At 41.7% G+C, this 21,188-nt stretch overlaps 1 protein-coding gene across 1 annotated transcript; it reads right to left on the reverse strand.

Annotated features, from left to right (window-relative positions):
- Nucleotides 1-5,498: 5,498 nt before the first annotated feature.
- Nucleotides 5,499-19,420, reverse strand: LOC118826765 (zinc finger protein 665-like). The gene is made up of 2 exons (XM_036597837.1): nucleotides 19,305-19,420; nucleotides 5,499-7,882 (listed from the first exon to the last, which is right to left on the reverse strand). Exon 2 carries the CDS (start codon nucleotides 7,800-7,802, stop codon nucleotides 6,273-6,275), a length of 1,530 nt encoding a protein of 509 aa, XP_036453730.1. The 5' UTR covers nucleotides 7,803-7,882; nucleotides 19,305-19,420; the 3' UTR covers nucleotides 5,499-6,272.
- Nucleotides 19,421-21,188: the final 1,768 nt, after the last annotated feature.

The raw sequence follows: 21,188 nt of genomic DNA on the forward strand, positions 1-21,188 counted from the left end.
TACTTCTGCCTGTTTCTGAAATGCTGAGAGTGATAGCAGAAGAGCTGAGCAGAGCTTGTGTATAGTTCGCTCGATGGTGGATGAATTAAGACCTTTATACACTCCAAACACACTTTATACACCTTATACACACTTTATACACTTCATACACACTTTATACACTTCATACACACTTTATACACACTTTATACAATTCATACACACTTTATATACACTTTATATACTTTATACACACTTCATACACTTTATACACACTTTATACAATTCATACACACTTTATACACACTTTATACACTTTATACACACTTCATACACTTTATACACACTTTATACAATTCATACACACTTTATACACTTCATACACACTTTATACACACTTTATACAATTCATACAATTTATACACACTTCATACACTTTATACACACTTTATACAATTCATACACACTATACACACTTCATACACTTTATACACACTTTATACACACTTTATACACTTTATACATTTTATACACACTTTATACACACTTCATACAATTCATAAACATTTTATACACTTTATACAATTCATACACACTATACACACTTCATACACTTTATACACACTTTATACACACTTTATACACTTTATACATTTTATACACACTTTATACACACTTTATACACATCATATACACTTTGTACACTTTATACACACTTCATCCACTTTACACACACTTTATACACTGTACACTTCATACACTCCGAGCGTGATTTATTCGTGACATAAGTTATTTTGACATAAACATAGTGGTTTTGCTTTCTAATGGGAATTGGTTTAATAGTTTCCAATAGAGAGCAGAGTAGTTTCCTACAGAACATCTTTAGATCCCATTAGGAGACCTTCAAATGCCTTTAGAATCAGCCACTGGTCACCTGTGAAACCACTAGGATCCTTTACATTTCGATATCAACCTATTAACAAACCCAAATTGCATTACAAAACCATCAGGAACCAACAGAAACACTCATTGGGCTTTTCCAGCAGAGAAATTATCCAACTTATTCTTTAATTGAACATGAGATGCTGCCGTAGGCGACTGAGTGTGGGGGCACGTGTTCTTTATACATAGGCTGATGTCACTACACATAACGTTATTTACCTCCTTATTAATATGTAGAACATATAGATGGTTGTTATTCTCCCTCTGAAGTCCAGAGGAAGACTGACCCTCTGAAATCAATATAAAACACAGGCGGTGGGCCAAAGAGAAACGTTTCATCTTTGAGGGTCCCACCCCAGTGATGAGAGGGGTACTGCCCCAGTGACAGTTTAGTACCTTTATTTAGAGTGGAGTCTTAAAAAAAAAAATATATATATATATATATATATAATGTATATGGATATATACACACCGATCAGGCACAACATTATGACCACCTCCTTGTTTCTACACTCATTGTCCATTTTATCAGCTCCACTTACTATATAGGTGCACTTTGTAGTTCTACAGTTACAGACTGTAGTCCATCTGTTTCTCTGCATACTTTGTTAGCCCCCTTTTACACTGTTCTTCAGTGGTCAGGACCCCCATGGACCCTCACAGAGCAGGTACTATTTGGGTGGTGGATCATTCTCAGCACTGCAATAACACTGACGTGGTGGTGGTGTGTTAGAGTGTGTTGTGCTGGTACAAGTGGATCAGACACAGCAGACACTGCTGGAGTTTTTAAACACTGTGTCCACTCACTGTCCACTCTATTAGACACTCCTACCTTGTCGGTCCACCTTGTAGATGTAAAGTCAGAGACGATAGCTCATCTGCTGCTGCACAGTTTGTGTTGGTCATCCTCTAGTCCTTCATCAGTGGTCACAGGTCGCTGCCCACAGGACGCTGTTGGCTGAATATTTTTGGTTGGTGGACTATTCTCAGTCCAGCAGTGACACTGAGGTGTTTAAAAACTCCAGCAGCACTGCTGTGTCTGATCCACTCAGACCAGCACAACACATACTAACACACCACCACCACATCAGTGTTACTGCAGTGCTGAGAATGATCCACCACCCAAACAGTACCTGCTCTGTGAGGGTCCATGGGGGTCCCAACCACTGAAGAACAGGGTAAAAGGGGGCACCCCTATACCATGATGAATACTGACTTTCAAACCGTGTACTGATAACAAGCTGAGTGGCCTTTAGCCCGGAGGACACAGCATCCATGTTTTCCAAAAAGAATTTCAAATGGTGGTTTGTCAGACCACAGGACACTTTTCCCCCCAAGTCCATTTTAAATGACCTCAGGCCCAGAGAAGGCGGCAGTGTTTCTGGATCCTGTTTATATATGGTTTCTTCTTTATGTTTTGGAGTTTTAACTGGCATTTGTGGATGCAGTGATGAACTGTGTTCACAGACAGTGGTTTTCAGAAGTGTTTCTGAGCCCAGGCAGTGATTTCCACTGCAGAATCATGTCTGTTTTTAATGCAGTGCTGCCTGAGAGCCCATAGATTACGGCCAGCAAATACTGGTTTTTGACCTTGTCCCTTGCATACAGAGATTTCTCCAGATTCTCTGAATCTTTTAATGGTATTATGTACCATAGATGATGAAAAGCTCTTTGTCCTTTGTTCTAGGTCTCTAAGTTCTTTGCTTTTTTATGTTGAGAGACGTTATTCTTGAATTGTTGCACTATTTGATCCTACAGTCTTTCACAGAGTGGTGAACCCTTCTCATCTTTACTTCTGAAAGACTCCGCCTCTCTGAGATGCTCTTTTATACCCAATCATGTTACTGACCTGTTGTCAGTCAACCACCAGATGTTTTTTTAGCATTACGCAACTTTACCAGCCTTTTGTTGCGCCCGTCACAACTTTTTTGGAACATGTTGTTGGCATCAAATTAAAAACGGGCAAATAATTTTCAAAAAACAATACAATTTTTCAGTTTTAGCGTTTGGCTTTACATGGTTTGCACATCATTGCATTTTGTTTTCATTTACATTTTGCACAGCGTCACAGAACTTTTTTGGAAATGGGGTTGTATACATATACATGATTAGGGCTGTCACAATCATCAATTGTCACCTGATGGTAGTTTGATATAATAAATAACTGTGACTTACAATTTAATTGCCTTGTCTTAAAGTGGCCAGACAGGCTGATAAGCCATCTTGCTTCCTTGCAGTCTTTGCTTTCTGGACACTCAATGGAAGATCTGTCAAATTCCTAATAGAAACCTAATTACTAATAAAGTTAAACACGTCTCATATAAACTTATACATAAAGTCTACCCAGCTAAAAATTACTTTACCGAATTGAAACATAACATTGAAACGACTTGCTCATTCTGTAGTAACTATGCAGAAACAGCCATTCACGTATTCTGGCATGGTCAATATGTAAAAAAAAATCATGTGCCTATTATTCTTCAATATATTGATGTTAGGTATTGTTTACTATGGAAACGTATTATTTGGCCTTCTGGATAATCATTTTATAATCAAAGCTATTAGATCCGTTAAAGCATGTGTAAGAGTTAGAGTGCATAGCTGCAATAATCCCTGAAAGCTGAGTGTGTTTCTTGTTTTTGCTTAAAGACATGCTGAGCTGTTCTTATCTGGGGGAGGCTGAGGGCTTCGGCCTTGAGGCCGGTACAGGGAGAACAGGATGGGGCCTTCAGCTTCTCCTACCTCCAGAACATTCTGTCCTATGATGTCTGTTCATGCTGCTCGTGCCAAGACCTGCCAGGGTCTGGGCCTTGAAACCCCCCACCCACCCTTGCTGCTAACTTCCATGAACTATTTGAAGGTTCCACCATCTGCTACGAAGCCCAGTCTCACATTCCCATCCTAATTTCAACAGAGCCGGTTTATGAGAAGCCTGACCTCTTCCTATTTCTCCCGTTGTATCAAAACCATGACTGCAAAACAGCAGAGGGCTCCCGCGAGCGAGTGGGCTGGCGAGCAGAGCAGCTCATTGGCTGTTCATGCTCACAGACGTCATGAAACTGGGACATGTAACAGTTAGTTGACTGTTAGTAGTGGCTACTCAACAGGTCTCTATGAACACCTCACTAAGTTTGGTATTCACTAAATGCCCACTCAGGCACCATTTAATGCAGAGAGGAAAAAGCTGGCGAATAGGAAGCTGACAGTGTCAGAAAATGCTACCAGTATTAAAACTACAGTTCGGATGTGTGGACAGCCAGTCTCCCTTTAAAAACACACCACATTTGGAATGAAGTGGGTGCTACCAGACTTTTGCTGCTTTTGGGACCACTGGGACTTGGCAAAGGGGTGTGATCCCCTCGGGATATTAAACATTCTCCAGCTACCTTTTCTGTGGTTGGTACAGTTTACTGCACAACAGCTCCTTGTCATTGTGGCTTTATGCTGTAAAGAGTGCTGCCTTCTAGCATAAAGAGCACCGCTTTTTGTTTATTTCTGTCTCCTAGTTGCACATGCATCTCCAAGATGATGTGCACAGAAACCCCCCCTGTAATATGTATGGACTTTGCCCCCCTCATTAGACACAAAAACCTGCCATTGGAACACTAGGCACCTAAACGAGTTCCCTGGTCCTGGTTTGATCAATGTAAACATAGTTTTCAGAATACTTTTCACTTTAAAATCGGCCATCATTTCTTTACTGTCAAAACAATTTATTTCCAAAATCGTAACTTTACATGAAAAAATCAAAAACATTCTTAACTTTTAGGATAAGTTGTAATACAATGTTCAAATAATGTAGGAAAATAAAAATCGTCTACAGCAACGAATTTTTCTGCCCACCTTCAAACATTGTCAGCTGCTCCACAAGGGAAAATAGGACACTGGACTTACACAGCTCTACTGCATTTCCTCCACTGGGAAACTCAGACCATAACCCGGTGCACCTGAGGTCTCTGTATAAACGTCTTGTACTGAGGCAACCTGCGGTGACCAAGTCAGTCAGGAAGTGGTCAGCTGAGGCCATGGATGTCCTGACGGGCTGCTTTGAAACAAGTGACTGGGACATTCTTTGTGATGAGGACATCAACGGTCTCCTGGTCTCTTTAAGAGTATGTAAACCTTTGTGTGGACAATGCTGTGCTTTCCCAGACGCTGTGTTGTTTTACTAACGACAAAATCCTGGATGACCGCTGAACAAGAAGAAGGGGGCTTTTACAGCGGGTGATATGGATGGTACGAATAGAATACAGAGAAAGCTGAGTGTTAGAACTAGAGACTACAGGTGGAAGAGGTGTGGAACGCAATAAAGGAAGTGTCAGGCTAGAAACTGCCCTGCAATCTGCAGGCTGAGCAGACCTGGCCAAGGGCAAATGAGCTGAACACTTCCTTCAATAGGCACAATACTGGGCAATTCGCAAATCCATCACCCAGGACTTCGCTGAACCACACCCTCCCTTTGTGTCCTCCTCAGGCCCCAAACGATGACCATCCCTTGCTGTCTCACCCCTTTCTTCCTCATCCAGACCTCTATATCACAGCTGACCAGATGAGAAGGAAAGAAAGGCAGTGGGCCCTGATGGTGTCAGTGCTAAAGTACTGGAGTACTAGCTTACAAAAATATATTTTTTTTCCGCATCTAAAATGGTTTTATTAGGAAAGATATTTGAGGAACAGGTTTCGGAACAAAAACGTGATACTAGTGCATCCCTACTTACTGTTCACAGCACAGCTTTAGCATAGGGAGATGGGGAGAATAGGTCTGGGCCCAGAGAAGAGCAGAAGAGCATGTTAACATCCTGCTAACTGACGGTGGGATGAGAGGGGAATAGAGGTGAAAGAGGCAGGGGGATTAGGGCAGTAAGACGTCTGTAGTTACAAACATGCAGTAGAATGTGTTGGAGCTGGAGGCCATCAGGAGAAGGTCGGTTCTTTTCACCTTGCAGGCTGTGATCTTCGGGAGGCCTTTATAGATGAAAGTTGTGTTGCTGGCAGCAATGTGGCTGTTCGGTTTGTCACTGCACTTTCTCCTTGCTGCTTTAACTCACTTTCCAGCCTGCATTTGTCCTTTTTGTCGGGAATTTTCCCCTATTCCTGAACGCTGCCTCGCTTTACCTATCAAACTACAGACGGACATTTCATTCCATTCCAGCCTCCACTCATAAAACTGAAGATACAGCACTAAATGGCGCAGCAGTTAAATCACATTATGGAAAAAATTAAGCAAGAGAGAGAGGCAGTCAGGACCCTCTCACATTAATCTGCACCAGAAGTTATATAAATCACAAAAATACAGGCTGTATCAATTTAAGTACACATAAAAAATTGACAAGGATCATCATGTTTCTGGCTTAAATCTGAGTCTTTTTGCACTTGTGGGTCTTCAGCCTTTTCTGTTGCCAGAAGCTCCTCCCACACTCCGAGCAGTGATGCGGCTTCTCTCCTGTGTGAGTGCGCTGGTGTATTTGGAGATACCCTCTGGCGGTAAAACTCTTCCCGCAGTCTGAGCAGTGATACGGCTTCACTCCTGTGTGAGTGCGCTGGTGTATTTGGAGAGACCCTCTGGCGGTAAAACTCTTCCCGCAGTCTGAGCACTGAAACGGTTTCTCTCCTGTGTGAGTGCGCTGGTGAAACTGGAGACCATTCTTTGAAGCAAAACTTCTCCCGCAGTCTGAGCAGCGATACGGCTTCACTCCTGTGTGAGTGCGCTGGTGTGCTTGGAGAGACCCACTGGCGGTAAAACTCTTCCCGCAGTCTGAGCAGCGATACGGCCTCTCTCCTGTGTGAGTGCGCTGGTGTCTTTGGAGAGACCCACTGGCGGTAAAACTCTTCCCGCAGTCTGAGCAGCGATACGGCCTCTCTCCTGTGTGAGTGCGCTGGTGTGTCTGGAGACTGCTCCGTTCAGTAAAATACTTTCCACACTCCTCACAGTAGTACGGCTTCACTCTGGTGTGAGTGCGCTGGTGTCTGCGGAAATTACCCAGCACGTTGAAACACTTCCCGCAATCTGAACAGAAATACGGCTTCGCTCCGGTGTGAATGAGCTGGTGCTGCTGGAGAGCACTCCGTAGAGCGAAACACTTCCCGCATTCTGTGCAACAATACGGCTTCAGGCCTGTGTGGACAGCCTGGTGTACTCTGAGAGAAGCTCTTTCTCTGAAACTCCTCCCACACTCTGCACACTGATACGGCTTCTCTCCCGTGTGGATGCGCTGGTGACTTCGGAGGGAACTTTTTCCTCGAAAGCTCTTCCCGCACTCGGAACAGTCGAACAGCTTTTCTTGGGAGTGAACGCGCTTGTGCTGATAGAGATAAGTCTGTCGACCAAAGCTCTGGCCGCACTCTGGGCAATGATACAGTTTCGACCCCGTGTGAACGTTCTGGTGTAGTCGGAGGTGGCACTGTCGATAAAAACTCTTCCCACACTCCGAGCAGCGATACGGCCTCTCTCCTGTGTGAATGTGCTGGTGTTTTTGGAGGCTAGTCTTTGCAGTAAAACTCTTCCCACACTCCGAGCAGTGGTGCGGCTTCACTCCTGTGTGAGTGCGCTGGTGTCTTAGGAAGTTACTCAGCTGAGTGAAACTCTTTCCACACTGTGAGCACTCGTGCGGCTTCACCCCCGTGTGAATGCGCTGGTGCCTTTTGAAAGAACTTCTGTTACTAAAACTCTTCCCACAGGCCGAGCAGCGATACGGCTTCTCCCCCGTGTGAACCCGCTGGTGACTCTGCAGCTCGACTGGTCGAGAAAAACTCTTCCCACAGTCTGAGCACTGGTACTTTTTCTCCCTGGCTCTGTCTTTCGTGACTCTTTTGCGAGGTGATTTAGCACACGGAGTAGCGCTGGAAGTTTCCTGACTACTGGAGCTTTTTGTGGCTGCCATATTCTGAGTTTCCTGATTTCAGCAGTCTGATGTTCTCCTCACAGAGGCGTCTCCTGATGTGTTTAGGTGGTAAGCTTGAGCTGCAGAAAGAAAGAGAACATAATGAACAGGACGTCACATTTTCACAAGTGCAGCATCTCAATGGTTACACAATTATTAGCTGACAGTGATACAAGGTGGACTGACAAGGTAGGAGAGTCTAATAGAGTGGACAGTGAGTGGACACAGTGTTTAAAAACTCCAGCAGCACTGCTGTGTCTGATCCACTCGTACCGGCACAACACACACTAACACACCACCACCACGTCAGTGTTACTGCAGTGCTGAGAATGACCCACCACCCAAATAATATCTGCTCTGTGAGGGTCCATGGGGGTCCTGACCACTGAAAAACAGGGTAAAATGGGGCTAACAAAGTATGCAGAGAAACAGATGGACTACAGTCTGTAACTGTAGAACTACAAAGTGCACCTATATAGTAAGTGGAGCTGATAAAATGGACAATGAGTGCAGAAACAAGGACATAATGTTATGCCTGATCGGTGTGTATGTATGTGTGTATATTAGCTGCATTTACACCATTCTACTGAGCCCCTAAGGTGACATGGTCATTGTTTTTTAATAAGGCTTGGCCACGCATTAAGTAAACTGTGGTCTCAATTTAGTAATTTGTGGCTACACCTTGTTAAAAAACAATCACCATGACTGTGTCCAGAAACCCTAAGAGTTACTGCTTTTCCCTACCGATCCTCCTCGTCTCCTCCTTGACCTGGACACTGATTTTGTGACGCCATCTCACTGGCTGTCCGAATACTGGAGGAGATGAGAGGAGCCGTTTAAAATACCCGCCGAAGCTGCTTCAAGCGGAGGATACGCCAGTGTCCCTGCTGAAAAAAACAGCACAGACCAGCATGCATGTCACGCTGGTCTAAGCTGGTTACCCAGCATGGTCATGCTGGTTGACCAGCATACAGTGTCAAAACACAACATATGCTGGTTTTAGAGGTGATCAGCTTATCAATTCCCATTGCTGTGACGGATGTTTTGAATAAATAATCTTTATCTTTGATAGTTCTAACAAGTAGTGTTTATTAACCAATATAATAATAATAATAATAATAATAATAATAATAATGATGTTATATTTGTATAGCGCCTTTCACAAACCCAAGGTCGCTTCACATAGCATAGGCAAACAAACAAACCAAAACCTAAGCAGTGAAAAAGGTAGAAAAATGCTGATTAAAGAGAAAAGTCTTTAAGTCAGATTTGAAGGAGGAGAGGAAGGTCTGGTGCGCGGGACAGCAAGTAAGTCATTACAAGAAGACCTGAGAGAGCGAGAGGGAGTGTAAGAGGTCAGCAGTTCTCTGAGGTAGGGGGGAGCAGGTTATGCAGGGCTTTGAAAGTGAGTAGCATAATTTTAAACATTATACGGGACGGGACCGGCAGCCAGTGTAGCTGAGAGAGAATGGGGGTGATGTGAGCTGAACGCTTAGTCTGAGTGAGAACTCCAGCTGCAGAGTTCTGAATGTACTGTAGCTTTTGTATAGACTTTACAGGGAGACCAACAAAGAGGGAGTTACAGTTGTCAATACGGGTCATAATGGAGGCATGAACCAAAGTTTTTGCATTATCGGTCAGGAACGGGCGAAGACGAGCAATGTTACGTAAATGAAAGAATGCAGTCTTAGTGAGGATCTTGATATGCAGATCAAATTTAAGTGATGGGTCGAGTAAAACACCAAGATTTCTAACAACAGGTGCAGGTTTAACGAGCAGGCCATCCATACTAACCGAAAAATTGGATGATTTTGATAGGAAAAGGTTTAGGGCCAACCAGTAAGAGTTTTATCAGCGTTTAGCATGAGAAAGTTATTGTGCATCCAGAGCTTTAAATCAGAAATACAATCGATTAGTGTATTGGGAGGGGAATCTGAGGGTGTGTGTGTACTGAGACATAACTGAACATCATCAGCATAACAGTGAAAGTTAAGGCCATGGCTACGAATGATCTGGCCAAGGGGTGAGATGTAGATGAAGAAAAATAGGGGTCCAAGTACCGAGCCCTGAGGGACACCACATGTAACAGGAGAGGTGGAGGACTTGTATGGACCTAGTGTGATGAACTGCTGTCTGTCTGTAAGATACGACCTGAACCACTGTAAGAATAGTAATCTTCACACTGTAAGACAGGCCTTAGCTTGTCTGGGAACTTGGACACCTGAGTGCCCTTTTAACAAAGAGGCATCCAGAAGTTTGTGAGAATCTGCTGTGGGAGAAAGAAGAGCTCTCCTTGAGATGATAAGAATAAATAATAAGTCTCTGGAGTAGGTGAATTTACAATACAACCAGTCAAAAGCTAATGCCCTTGGGGAAGTGGAACATCCTGGAACAGCTAAGATAAAACATTTTTAAAAAACATATATCATGTATGTTTGGAAATAAGGGTTCCCAAGGAAAAGTGTAAGGTTTGGAGATGATAGGAACAAAGATGGTATAGAATTTTATGGAAAGGGAGGAGTGACTGCTTCATCACACCAAACAGGATATAAAAATGGGTGTTTCATGACGATCTTTGCATTGTGGTTGTCCGGGAACCATCTTGCCACTGTTGTTTATTAAATAGCGACGATGTGAAGATGATGGAGAAGTCTGCGCTGACACTGTCCTGCTTGTATAAGATGTTTATTACAAAGTAAAACAGTATCATATCAAGCACTATAAAGTGCCTGAGAGGGGATCCATGCCAATTCTGCAGTGTCCCCTCCAGAACAGTATAACTAACTGCTTATATAGGGTTGCTGTCGAAGAAGGAAACAGAACATATGGTCCTTCTTAAAATGATCTCATCCATCTGGAACTAAGAGAGGAAGAGAGAGGGGCCCATTCCCTATGGGACCTTGACCCTTGGACCTTTGGACCAGGGGCCTCCTAACTTAAACATTTCAAACCTGCAAAGTCAGATAACACATGGAACTCGGAAACCACAGTACTTTATAGGTGCATTTGTGTTCATCAGGGTACAAACTATGTAGATGTACCATCTAAGGTGGGAAAAGGGCGTATTAGTACCTTTTAATCACTTAACACTTTAAAATAGATAAAATAAAATCAAATAAAAAGCCTGGAGTCGAAACAGGGTGAATGGTATGGAGCAGGGGTGTCAAACTCAGCCAGTAAAAGGACTGTATTAAAAAAACTGTGGACCAGAAAGGAAAAAGTTCTTTCTTTACTGCAAGTTCATTTAGACTTGGGCTCAGTTTCTGAGCTGCTGAGCTCACATTAAGTGTTTATACTGGTTGAACTGCAGCTGAAATGCATTTTGGTGATATGACTGGTGTGGAATTGAGGTGTAACCGCTGTCCCATAGACTGTTGTAGGGGTAGGAGAGTCAGAGCACATTACGTTGCAGTGCATGCTGGGGACTGTAGTGCAGCGCATTGTAAAATGGGCCAATATTAGAAAATAAAAATGCTTTTTCAGGCCGGACAGGATTGTGTGGCGGGCCTGGTCCAGACCACAGGCCTTGTGTTTGACACATGGGGTATGGAGTAACCAAGGTGACATGGGCTGCGTCCAGAAACATTTGCCGCTGCTCCTGTCCTCTCCCTCCTTTCCTACTGCTCCTCTCCTACCCCAGAGGAACACAGAGGAATCGAGAAGAGGAGAAGAGCAGCAGGAATGGAGAGAACAAGCAGAAACTGGGTTAATGGGGCAGCAGATTCCTTTAAACATCATTATATTCCACTATTAGGGTTGGAGGAGAAAATTGATACAGCATATTATCGCGATGTTTTGAGTGGCAATATTGTATCGATACACGAACGAGAGTATCAATGTTTTATTCTAGAAACTTAAAGTTTTTATGACCGTGTTGGTCAGTATGTCTGCTTGACAGTCCCATTTCGCTGCAGTAAAAAATGATTGAAGTTAGATAAATGGACTGAAAACTTGATTTCGTCTGATAAAACAGATGTTGACTAAGTTTTCCTTTGGGGACATAATTTTCAGTGGAAAAATGTATTGCAGCATATGTTATTGCAATACTACGGCAGCATTTTAGGGCCACTGTTAATAAGCCCACTGCCTTCCCTTTGCAAAGCCTTTGGCCACAATATTGCGACCTTTTCTGGTATTAATGCCACTTTAATGTCGTTCAAATCGCAGTAATACCATATCGCGACTGAAGTTACATGATAATGTCGTATCGTGGTGCTTTTGGTGATTCCCATTCGACTATTGACAAAACGAGCCAATCACGATGTTCGCTTGAAAGCACACCCTAAGCTGCTACACAGAGTGTGGAGGACCTTTCTGTGCCTTCTGTAAGGTAAAGTGATGAACAGTGCGAAGGATTTTTCATAATTTCTGGTAACTTCTATTCATTTCTGTGAAGTAGGTTTGTGTGTTCTTTGTACACTGTCACAAATAAAGGTGCTGTGCTGGTACATTTTTCATTCAAAGTACAAAGAATGTAAACGCACCCTAAAAGGTACAACAGTGATTTTAAGGTCCAGTTTTGTACCTTAAATAAGTTTGTCCAGGTGAAAAGTTCGTATTTGTACCTTTTCATAACTGAATGTTTTAAAACAGAACAGTAAAATAAAAGCCTGGAGGCGAGACGGTGTGTGGAGTCAGTACAGCTTAGAACATATCATTTCAGTGGATTATGGTGACGGATGTTTTGAATAAGTAATCTTTATTTTTGATAGTACTGACAAGTAGTGCTAATTAACCACCGGGAACCATCTCGCCACTCAAGCTCAATAAAGAAGAAGGCCTTTTCCTTCCTTCCACAAGAACTCAGCGACTAAAGTCTCTTATTTTACTTTGCTCTTTTACACTTTGACTATTTTTCTTATTTTGTTAGAAGAAGTTATACTGCAGTTAGCTCTTAGGGTGATAGCATCTGTCCAGGGGCCTTGGGCACAGAAGAGAGGCTCTTAGGCCCGACAGCTGCTGACCAGCATCCAAAATACAATATATGCTGGTTTTACTGGTGACCAGCAATGCTGGTCTATGCTGGTTTTTCTAACAGGGCTGTTCTACCTAGGAAGTCTTGTACAGTTTTTAGAGTGACATCACTGCAGACACGCCTAGAGAGGATGGACAAACACGAATCAGTCCAGCTGTACCTTAAATTCTTTGTTTTAACTGGGTTTATATAATAATCTGTGTTAATAAAAATGTGAACAGGTGGGCTTGGAGTGGTGGTTCGTCAAAAACTGCTGATATCCAATTCAAAAATAAAATAATCAAAACAGCAAGGAGTGTCAGAATTCATATCCAATTTTCACCGTAGATTAAGGCTTCGCAAAGCATACAGTGTTAATCCGAGCTGGTCTCAAGAGCAACTGACAAAAAACAGGGAGTAACTGAAAATCACAAAGAACTGTTAAAACTTTTAGACACTTCTGGGGCAAAGGAGGGGTTTACCCAGCACCTCCTTTGCCCCTCCCATTTTAGATCATGTTACTGTCGGGACCAAGAGCCGCTTTCTTCCTTGCCCAAAGCCCCGACATATGATGGTTCTTAAAATCTAAACTATTCTGTGCTGTGGTTTTGTTCTAATTATTGTCTTAATCACTTACAAAAAAAAAACAAAAATAAAATAAACAAAAATAAAAAGGGTATTCAACCAAAAATAAAAGAAAGTAGAATAAAAGACTTCAGCCGCTGAGTTCTTGTGGAAGGGAGAAAAGGCTTCTTCTTTATTTCAGCATCAGGTGGCACAGGGTCTCGAGAGACCCCAACTGCGCAAATACAGTGTTCCAAACAGCAGTTTATACCATTTATCTGGGGTAGGTTTGATATCTCCCCACCTTACTTCTCAGATTTTGATATTAGCTCATTCTCTAATAGGTCCATCCGTTTGGCCATCGCATGATGAGCTCACTCCTCAAAACTGGCTTCAGCAGGTTTTTACCAGCCTGCTCTACCTTTCAAGGTCAGCTTGTCCCTCTCTTCACTGGGTCAGTAGGTACACACAGGCCTCTCTGTGAACCCAGCTGCTTTCCAGTGTCTAGAATCTCCTACGCAGACAGTCTAAGGCCGACCCTCTGTGAGAGAATTAATACTCTCTGTTAGGCAATACTACCTATTTGGTTAGCATTGTAAATTTTGGACCATATCCAGCTTATTTCCAACTGATGAATAAACCTTAAAATGTAACAGTTCACTGAGGCCTGGGTTTTCCTGCTTAGTTTATACAGCCTTGTGAATCCAGGCTTGTTTCGAACTGTCTCACAAGGCCGTTACACGTTATCATGGAACTCCCCACATTTTACCAAGGAAATCCTGACAACAGAACGAATCACAAGTTTTGAATAAGCAACAGCATTTAGTTAGGAAGTGAAAGTGATACAGACCAGAGAGTGAAGAGATGAGAGCGCGCTCTGAAGCGGCGTCCCTTACAGAGGGTTTTTATACCCTAAACTAGGTGTTGGCTGGGGAAGGTTTGACAGCTGCTGTTTTCAGTCTTCGGGAGACTTCTGTTAATATAGCCATATAAGGTTGTGAATAAATGCAGCACGTTCTGGTCATGCTGTGCGTATGAAGGACCAGATCTGCCAAAATGAAAAATAAAGGACTTAGTAAATTAATATATGAAGTAGAATTGCAAAGAATAAATGATGATAAATCTAAAAATAAATAAATATACATAACAATCAATATATTAATAATTAAAACCTTATATAAATTGTCTGCATTTATTTATATGCCTATTTAGTCATTTCCCCTTCTCACTAATTTTTGTATTTATTTTTTTGTTATTTATTTGTTTCTTTATTACCATTTTTTCTGTTTTTCTTTTAAGTTCTTTTATTAATTTATTTCCATAACTATTAATTTCTATATTTATTTATTTCTATATTTGTTTCTGTATTTCTTTGTCCTTATGCTAATAAAGGGGCTGTCAGTCAATGATGTCACAGCATCTTAATATTCCTATTGGTTGATCGATGTCAGATTCTGTAGATCGGTTGTTCATGTCTTGCTCTATCAGCGGTCAACTAAGGACAAGACAGTACAGTGGTGGCTTCTTACAGCAGCAGACAGTCAGAGATCTGAGAGTCTCGGCTGGTCTGGCTGAAAATGCAGGTCTGGATTATTGACTCTCCCGTTGGAGGCTGTGGGGACAGTTTGGTCCATTTTGCTGATCTGCTGATTCAGAGGTCGACCAGTAGTGTTCAGAACTTTGGAGGAGGTGATTCAGCGTCTTCTTCTGCAAAATTCAGATCACTCAGGCATTCGGACTCTTTTTCACACGCTGCCTGTGGAGCCATCGAGAGTTATTTATTCGGCAGGTTTGTTTATCGGTGACTGCAGTTCTTTATGGAGTGAAAGAGCAGTTTAATCAGCTCTTCTCCTCCTGGGCTTGATTGCGAAGCCTGAACATGAAAAACACGCCCCCTCATTATCATATGAACGACGAAATACAGAAATAAATACATTTCTAAACGAATTAATGAAAAAATAAATACATACATGAATACATGAATCAATGAATAAAGCGAACAATTGTTAAAAATATAGATATGGAAAAAATATAAAAATGGCATTAATAAAACAAAACAAATAATACAGAAATAAATAAATTGAGAAATATATAACTGTAGAAAAAGGAAATGTGTATAATTACAATCACAATAAGCAATATACACTTTATTTAGTTTTTTTTTATTTATTGATTTATTTACTGAGCCATGTATTTTTTAATTTTATTTATTTTTCAACTTGGCAAATCTGGTCCTCCATAGTGCGTGCAGGATCAGGGAAGCGCTGGCTAGAATATCTTATGAAAGCAGAAGTATTTGGGGTGTAGGACAGGGGGCCGAGGTCAATCGCTATATAAGGATACATCATGTTTTTGTATCTAGGCAGCTAAGCGCTTCGATCAGAGGACAGGGTGTTTTGTCTTACACTCTGCAAACAATACAGCAAATACACTGGATTAACACAATTTCCATAACAACTTAGATATCCGAACCGCTCACCACTCACTTACAGTCTCTGCTTTACACTCTCACTGGGGCAGGACCCCTCTCGTCACTGGGGTGGTACCCTCAAGGGTACATCTCAGTACCTCTAGTCAGGGAACAGAACTGTACCATTGTCAGGGCGTGTACTAATGTTATTGCCCTAAGAGCTAACTGCAGTATAACATCTAACAAAATAAGGAAAGTGTCAAAGTGTAAAAGAGGGGGTATCAAATTACCCCAGATAAATGGTATAAACTGTTGTTTGGAACACTGTAATTGTGCAGTTGGGGTCTCTCGAGACCCTGTGCCACCTGATGCTGAAATAAAGAAGAAGCCTTTTCTCCCTTCCACAAGAACTCAGCGGCTGAAGTCTTTTATTCTACTTTCTTTTATTTTTGGTTGAATACCCTTTTTATTTTTGTTTATTTTGTTTTTGTTTATTTTTGACAATTAAGACAATAATTAGAACAAAACCACAGCACAGAATAGTTTACATTTTAAAAACCATCATATGTCGGGGCTTTGGACAAGGAAGAAAACAGCTCTTGGTCCCGACAGTAATATGATCTAAAATGGGAGGGGCAAAGGAGGTGCTGGGTAAACCCCTCCTTTGCCCCAGAAGTGTCTAAAAGTTTTAACAGTTCTTTGTGATTTTCAGTTACTCCCTGTTTTATGTCAGTTGCTCTTGAGATCAGCTCGGATATACAGCGGTATGCTTTGCGAAGCCTTAATCTACGGTGAAAATTGGATATGAATTCTGACACTCCTTGCTGTTTTGATTATTTTATTTTTGAATTGGATATAAGCAGTTTTTGACGAACCACGACTCCGAGCCCACCTGTTCACATTTTTATTAACACAGATTATTATATAAACCCAGTTAAAACAAAGAATTTAAGGTACAGCTGGACTGATTCGTGTTTGTCCATCCTCTCTAGGCGTGTCTGCAGTGATGTCACTCTAAAAACTGTACAAGACTTCCTAGGTAGGTAGCATAAACCAGCATTGCTGGTCACCAGTAAAACCAGCATATGTTGTATTTTGGATGCTGGTCAGCAGCTGTCGGGCCTAAGAGCCTCTCTTCTGTGCCCAAGGCCCCTGGACAGATGCTATCACCCTAAGAGCTAACTGCAGTATAACTTCTTCTAACAAAATAAGAAAAATAGTCAAAGTGTAAAAGAGCAAAGTAAAATAAGAGACTTCAGTCACTGAGTTCTTGTGGAAGGAAGGAAAAGGCCTTCTTCTTTAATAAAAATAATAATAATAATAATAATTAATAAATAAAGATTACTTATTCAAAACATCCGTCACCATAATCCACTGAAATGATATGTTCTAAGCTGTACTGACTCCACACAGCCCGTCTCGTCTCCAGGCTTTTATTTTACTGTTCTGTTTTAAAACATTCGGTTATGAAAAGGTACAAATACGAACTTTTCACCTGGACAAACTTATTTAAGGTACAAAACTGGACCTTAAAGTCACTGTTGTACCTTTTAGGGTGTGTTTACATTGTTTGTACCTTGAATGAAAAATGTACCAGCACAGCACTTTCATTTGTGACAGTGTACAAAGAACACAACCGTGCCAATTCTGAAGTGTCCCCTCCCGTACAGTATAACCTACTGCTTATATAGGGTGGTTGTTATGGAAAAAGGAGACAGAACATATGGTCCTTCTTAGAATAGTCTCATTCATCTGGAACTAAAGTGGAAAAGGACCTTGACCCTTGGACGTTTGGACCAGGGGCCCCCTCACTTAAATATTCCAAACCTGCAACGTCAGATAACACCTGGAGCTTGGATACTACACCTACTTCACAGAAACGAATAGAAGTTATCGGAAACTATGAAAAATCCTTCGCACTGTTCATCACTTTACCTTACAGAAGACACAGAAAGGTCCTCCACACTCTGTGTAGCAGCTTAGGGTGTGCTTTCAAGCGAACATTGTGATTGGCTCATTTTGTCAATAGTCGATAGGGGTGGGAATCACCAAAGGCACCACGATACGACATTATCATGTAACTTCAGTCGCGATATGGTATTACTGCGATTTGAAACTTTTAGTGATATGCTGAGTATCATGCGACGGTGTTTTAGGGCCCCTGTTAATAAAAATAAAAATAGTAGACTTGGAGAATAAAGTCGCACAACAAAGTCGTAGAATTACGACATTAAAGTGGCATTAATACCAGAAAAGGTCGCAATATTGTGGCCAAAGGCTTTGCAAAGGGAAGGCAGTGGCCTTATTAACAGTGGCCCTGAAATGCTGCTGTAGTATTGCAATAACATATGCTGCAATACATTTTTCCACTGAAAATTATGTCCCCAAAGGAAAACTTAGTCAACATCTGTTTTATCAGACGAAATCAAGTTTTCAGTCCATTTATCTCACTTCAGTTATTTTTTACTGCAGCAAAATGGGACTGTCAAGCAGACATACTGACCAACACGGTCATAAAAACTTTAAGTTTATAGAATAAAACATTGATATTCTCGTTCGTATATCGATACAATATTGCCACTCAAAACATTGTGATAATATGCTGTATCGATTTTTTCCTCCAACCCTAATAGTGGAATATAATGATGTTTAAAGGAATCTGCTGCCCCATCAACCCAGTTTCTGCTTGTTCTCTCCATTCCTGCTGCTCTTCTCCTCTTCTCGATTCGTCTGTGTTCCTCTGGGGTAGGAGAGGAGCAGTAGGAAAGGAGGGAGAGGACAGGAGCAGCGGCAAATGTTTCTGGACGCAGCCCATGTCACCTTGGTTACTCCATACCCCATGTGTCAAACACAAGGCCTGTGGTCCGGACCAGGCCCGCCACACAATCCTGTCCGGCCTGAAAAAGCATTTTTATTTTCTAATATTGGCCCATTTTACAATGTGCTGCACTACAGTCCCCAGCATGCACTGCAACTTAATGAGCTCTGACTCTCCTACCCCTACAACAGTCTATGGGACAGCGGTTACACCTCAATTCCACACCAGTCATATCACCAAAATGCATTTCAGCTGCAGTTCAACCAGTATAAACACTTAATGTGAGCTCAGAAATTGAGCCCAAGTCTTAAGGAACTAGGGCCCTAGTTCAAGCAAACAGGTAGGTTTAAAAGGCTGAGCTCCTGGGGACGTTTACATTTTGAATAATTCAAGTATCCATGTAATGTTTCAAGATCTACTACAAGTGTCTGTTTTTCACTGTTGAAGTTTTTGCATATTTTGAATAAACAATGGCCAGTTCGGGTTACAGCACAAGATTAATTAAAAATGTAATAAAAAAAAGTTTTTTTCTCTTGACACCCCTGCTCCACACCATTCACCCTGTTTTGACTCCAGGCTTTTTATTTGATTTTATTTTCTCTTTTTTTAAGTATTAAGTGATTAAAAAGGTATTAATACGCCCTTTTCCCACCTTTGAAGGTACATCTACATAGTTTGTACCCTGATGAACAGAAATGCACCTACCAACCAGAAAAACATGCACAGGATGACAATGCTAACATTAACATCACTCACCAAAGTCTGGACAAAGGCCGATTCTGTGCTTAGATGTTCTTCAAAAACGAAAATCTCTTCGATCAAGAGGTCAGTGAAAACTCTAGAAGTGGTGAACAGCTCCTGACTTGCACTCAGAAAGCTCCTGTCTCCAAAAGCACAGAGTGAGCTAGAGGAGGAGCTTCTGCCCTGAGCAGAAGTTACAGACACAGCGCCATCACCTGGCCTGAACTGACCCAGCAGGCACTTTGTGTTAAAATGTGAGAACACTGCATCTCAGTATTCAACATATTTGTCTGAGTGTAGAATTTGAACACAGAAACGCTGCCGTGACACTGAAAGCAAAATTTGTCTCAACATCACTGTTTAATGCTGAGGCCCAGTCCCATTTCTTATTTTTACCCCTACCCCTTGTTTTCGAGTGTCGCCCTAACCCCTCGGAACTGAGTTATAAGGGGTAGTGGTTGAAATCTTCCCTATGAAATGGGACCCTCAAATAAAAAGAGCATTACTTCATTAACAGCTACTAGCGCTGCTCTGTAGGCGACCCTGCCAGTCTGCAGTGACAGCAGAGGACGGTAAAGTTCAGCTCCTCACTGCTGGGATTTAGTTACATTTAGGGCATCATATGACTTCAAAGAGGGGGGCAATTATTTATTATCACCCACCCCTAATTCTTCAGTGATATGAAGCTGAAGTCAGATATTCACCAGCTTCTTGTTCAAATTTTCCTGTTCCATCTTAAATGGTGCAGCAGTTACATTCTGGCGCTTCAGGCTGCAGCTACACATACTTGGGTACTGCTGGACTATTTAAGGTGGAACGGGAAAGTTAGCTAGCGACCGAAACATTAGCATGGTATTAGTGATTTTTTAAGTTTGTTGTTATGAAGAAAACGACCAAAATACATTGAAACAACATTAAACTAAGATAATAAGATGGTTATCGTAATTTGTAATGGAGAAAATTTTCACATCAGTGGGTTTGTTGCCGGTTTTTGTTTTTTTTCTGATAACACTCAGTTTGGAGTCTCTAAAAACCCTCAGTTTGGAGGGCCATGTAGCCCCAGCACTTCACCCTACCCCTCTATCTCAACAAGAATTGGGACACTCTAACCCTAGACGTGAACGCGCAAAACAGAGGGCTAAGGGCCAAGTGGTAGGGGCGAGGGGTGAAATGGGACTGGGCCTGAGTGTGTTTACATACACTTAATAATCCGATAACTGCAGAAAATCTGATTTTGTCAGTAATCCGATCAACACGTTTACATGCACTTGAGTAATCAGATAATGGGGCCACTTCCTATTTCCCCCGTTATATCAAAAACAGGACTGCTAAACAGCAGAGAGCGCCCGCGAGGGAGTCCTAAATGAATGGGAGTGAATGGAGCTCAATGGCTAAAAACAAAAAGTTAAAATAGTTTCTAATCACTGATTAGACTTATTGGACAGTCCTCATTTTTGGGCGTAAGTCATCTGGCTAACAGAAACCCTGCGTTGTGAAATACCCACTTTTTCCAGATGTACCTTCTGTTTCCACTGAAGTGTAATCATGACTCCAATTTCGCTTCTTCAAAATCTTTTTTCGCACAAGATCTCAATGGCCTTATTCTCCAATATCTTATTAAGTTTTTTCTTAAATTTGTTCCTTAAAAAAGGTCCTAAGAAAAAGTCTAAATCAGATTTTTGGCATTTTCTCACCTTTGTGCTCTTGAGTGTGTGTAGATTCTGTTCTTACCTACGAACAAATCCCAGATAAGAAAACACTGGTGAATGTCAGAATCTTCATGAAAACTGTGTGTCATTGCACATGTCCATTTATTTATACACATTTTCGAACAATTGCTAAAACACTGTTTTTATTTGGTTGCAGTCCAACAGTAACGTTAACTCCAGTCCTGACTCA

This window comes from Colossoma macropomum, unplaced genomic scaffold (assembly GCF_904425465.1).
Source record: "Colossoma macropomum unplaced genomic scaffold, Colossoma_macropomum, whole genome shotgun sequence".
NCBI lineage: Eukaryota > Metazoa > Chordata > Actinopteri > Characiformes > Serrasalmidae > Colossoma > Colossoma macropomum.

Coding starts and splice junctions, on each gene's coding strand:
- LOC118826765 (XM_036597837.1), bottom strand. CDS start 7,802: ATGGCAGCCACAAAAAGCTCCAGTAGTCAGGAAACTTCCAGCGCTACT.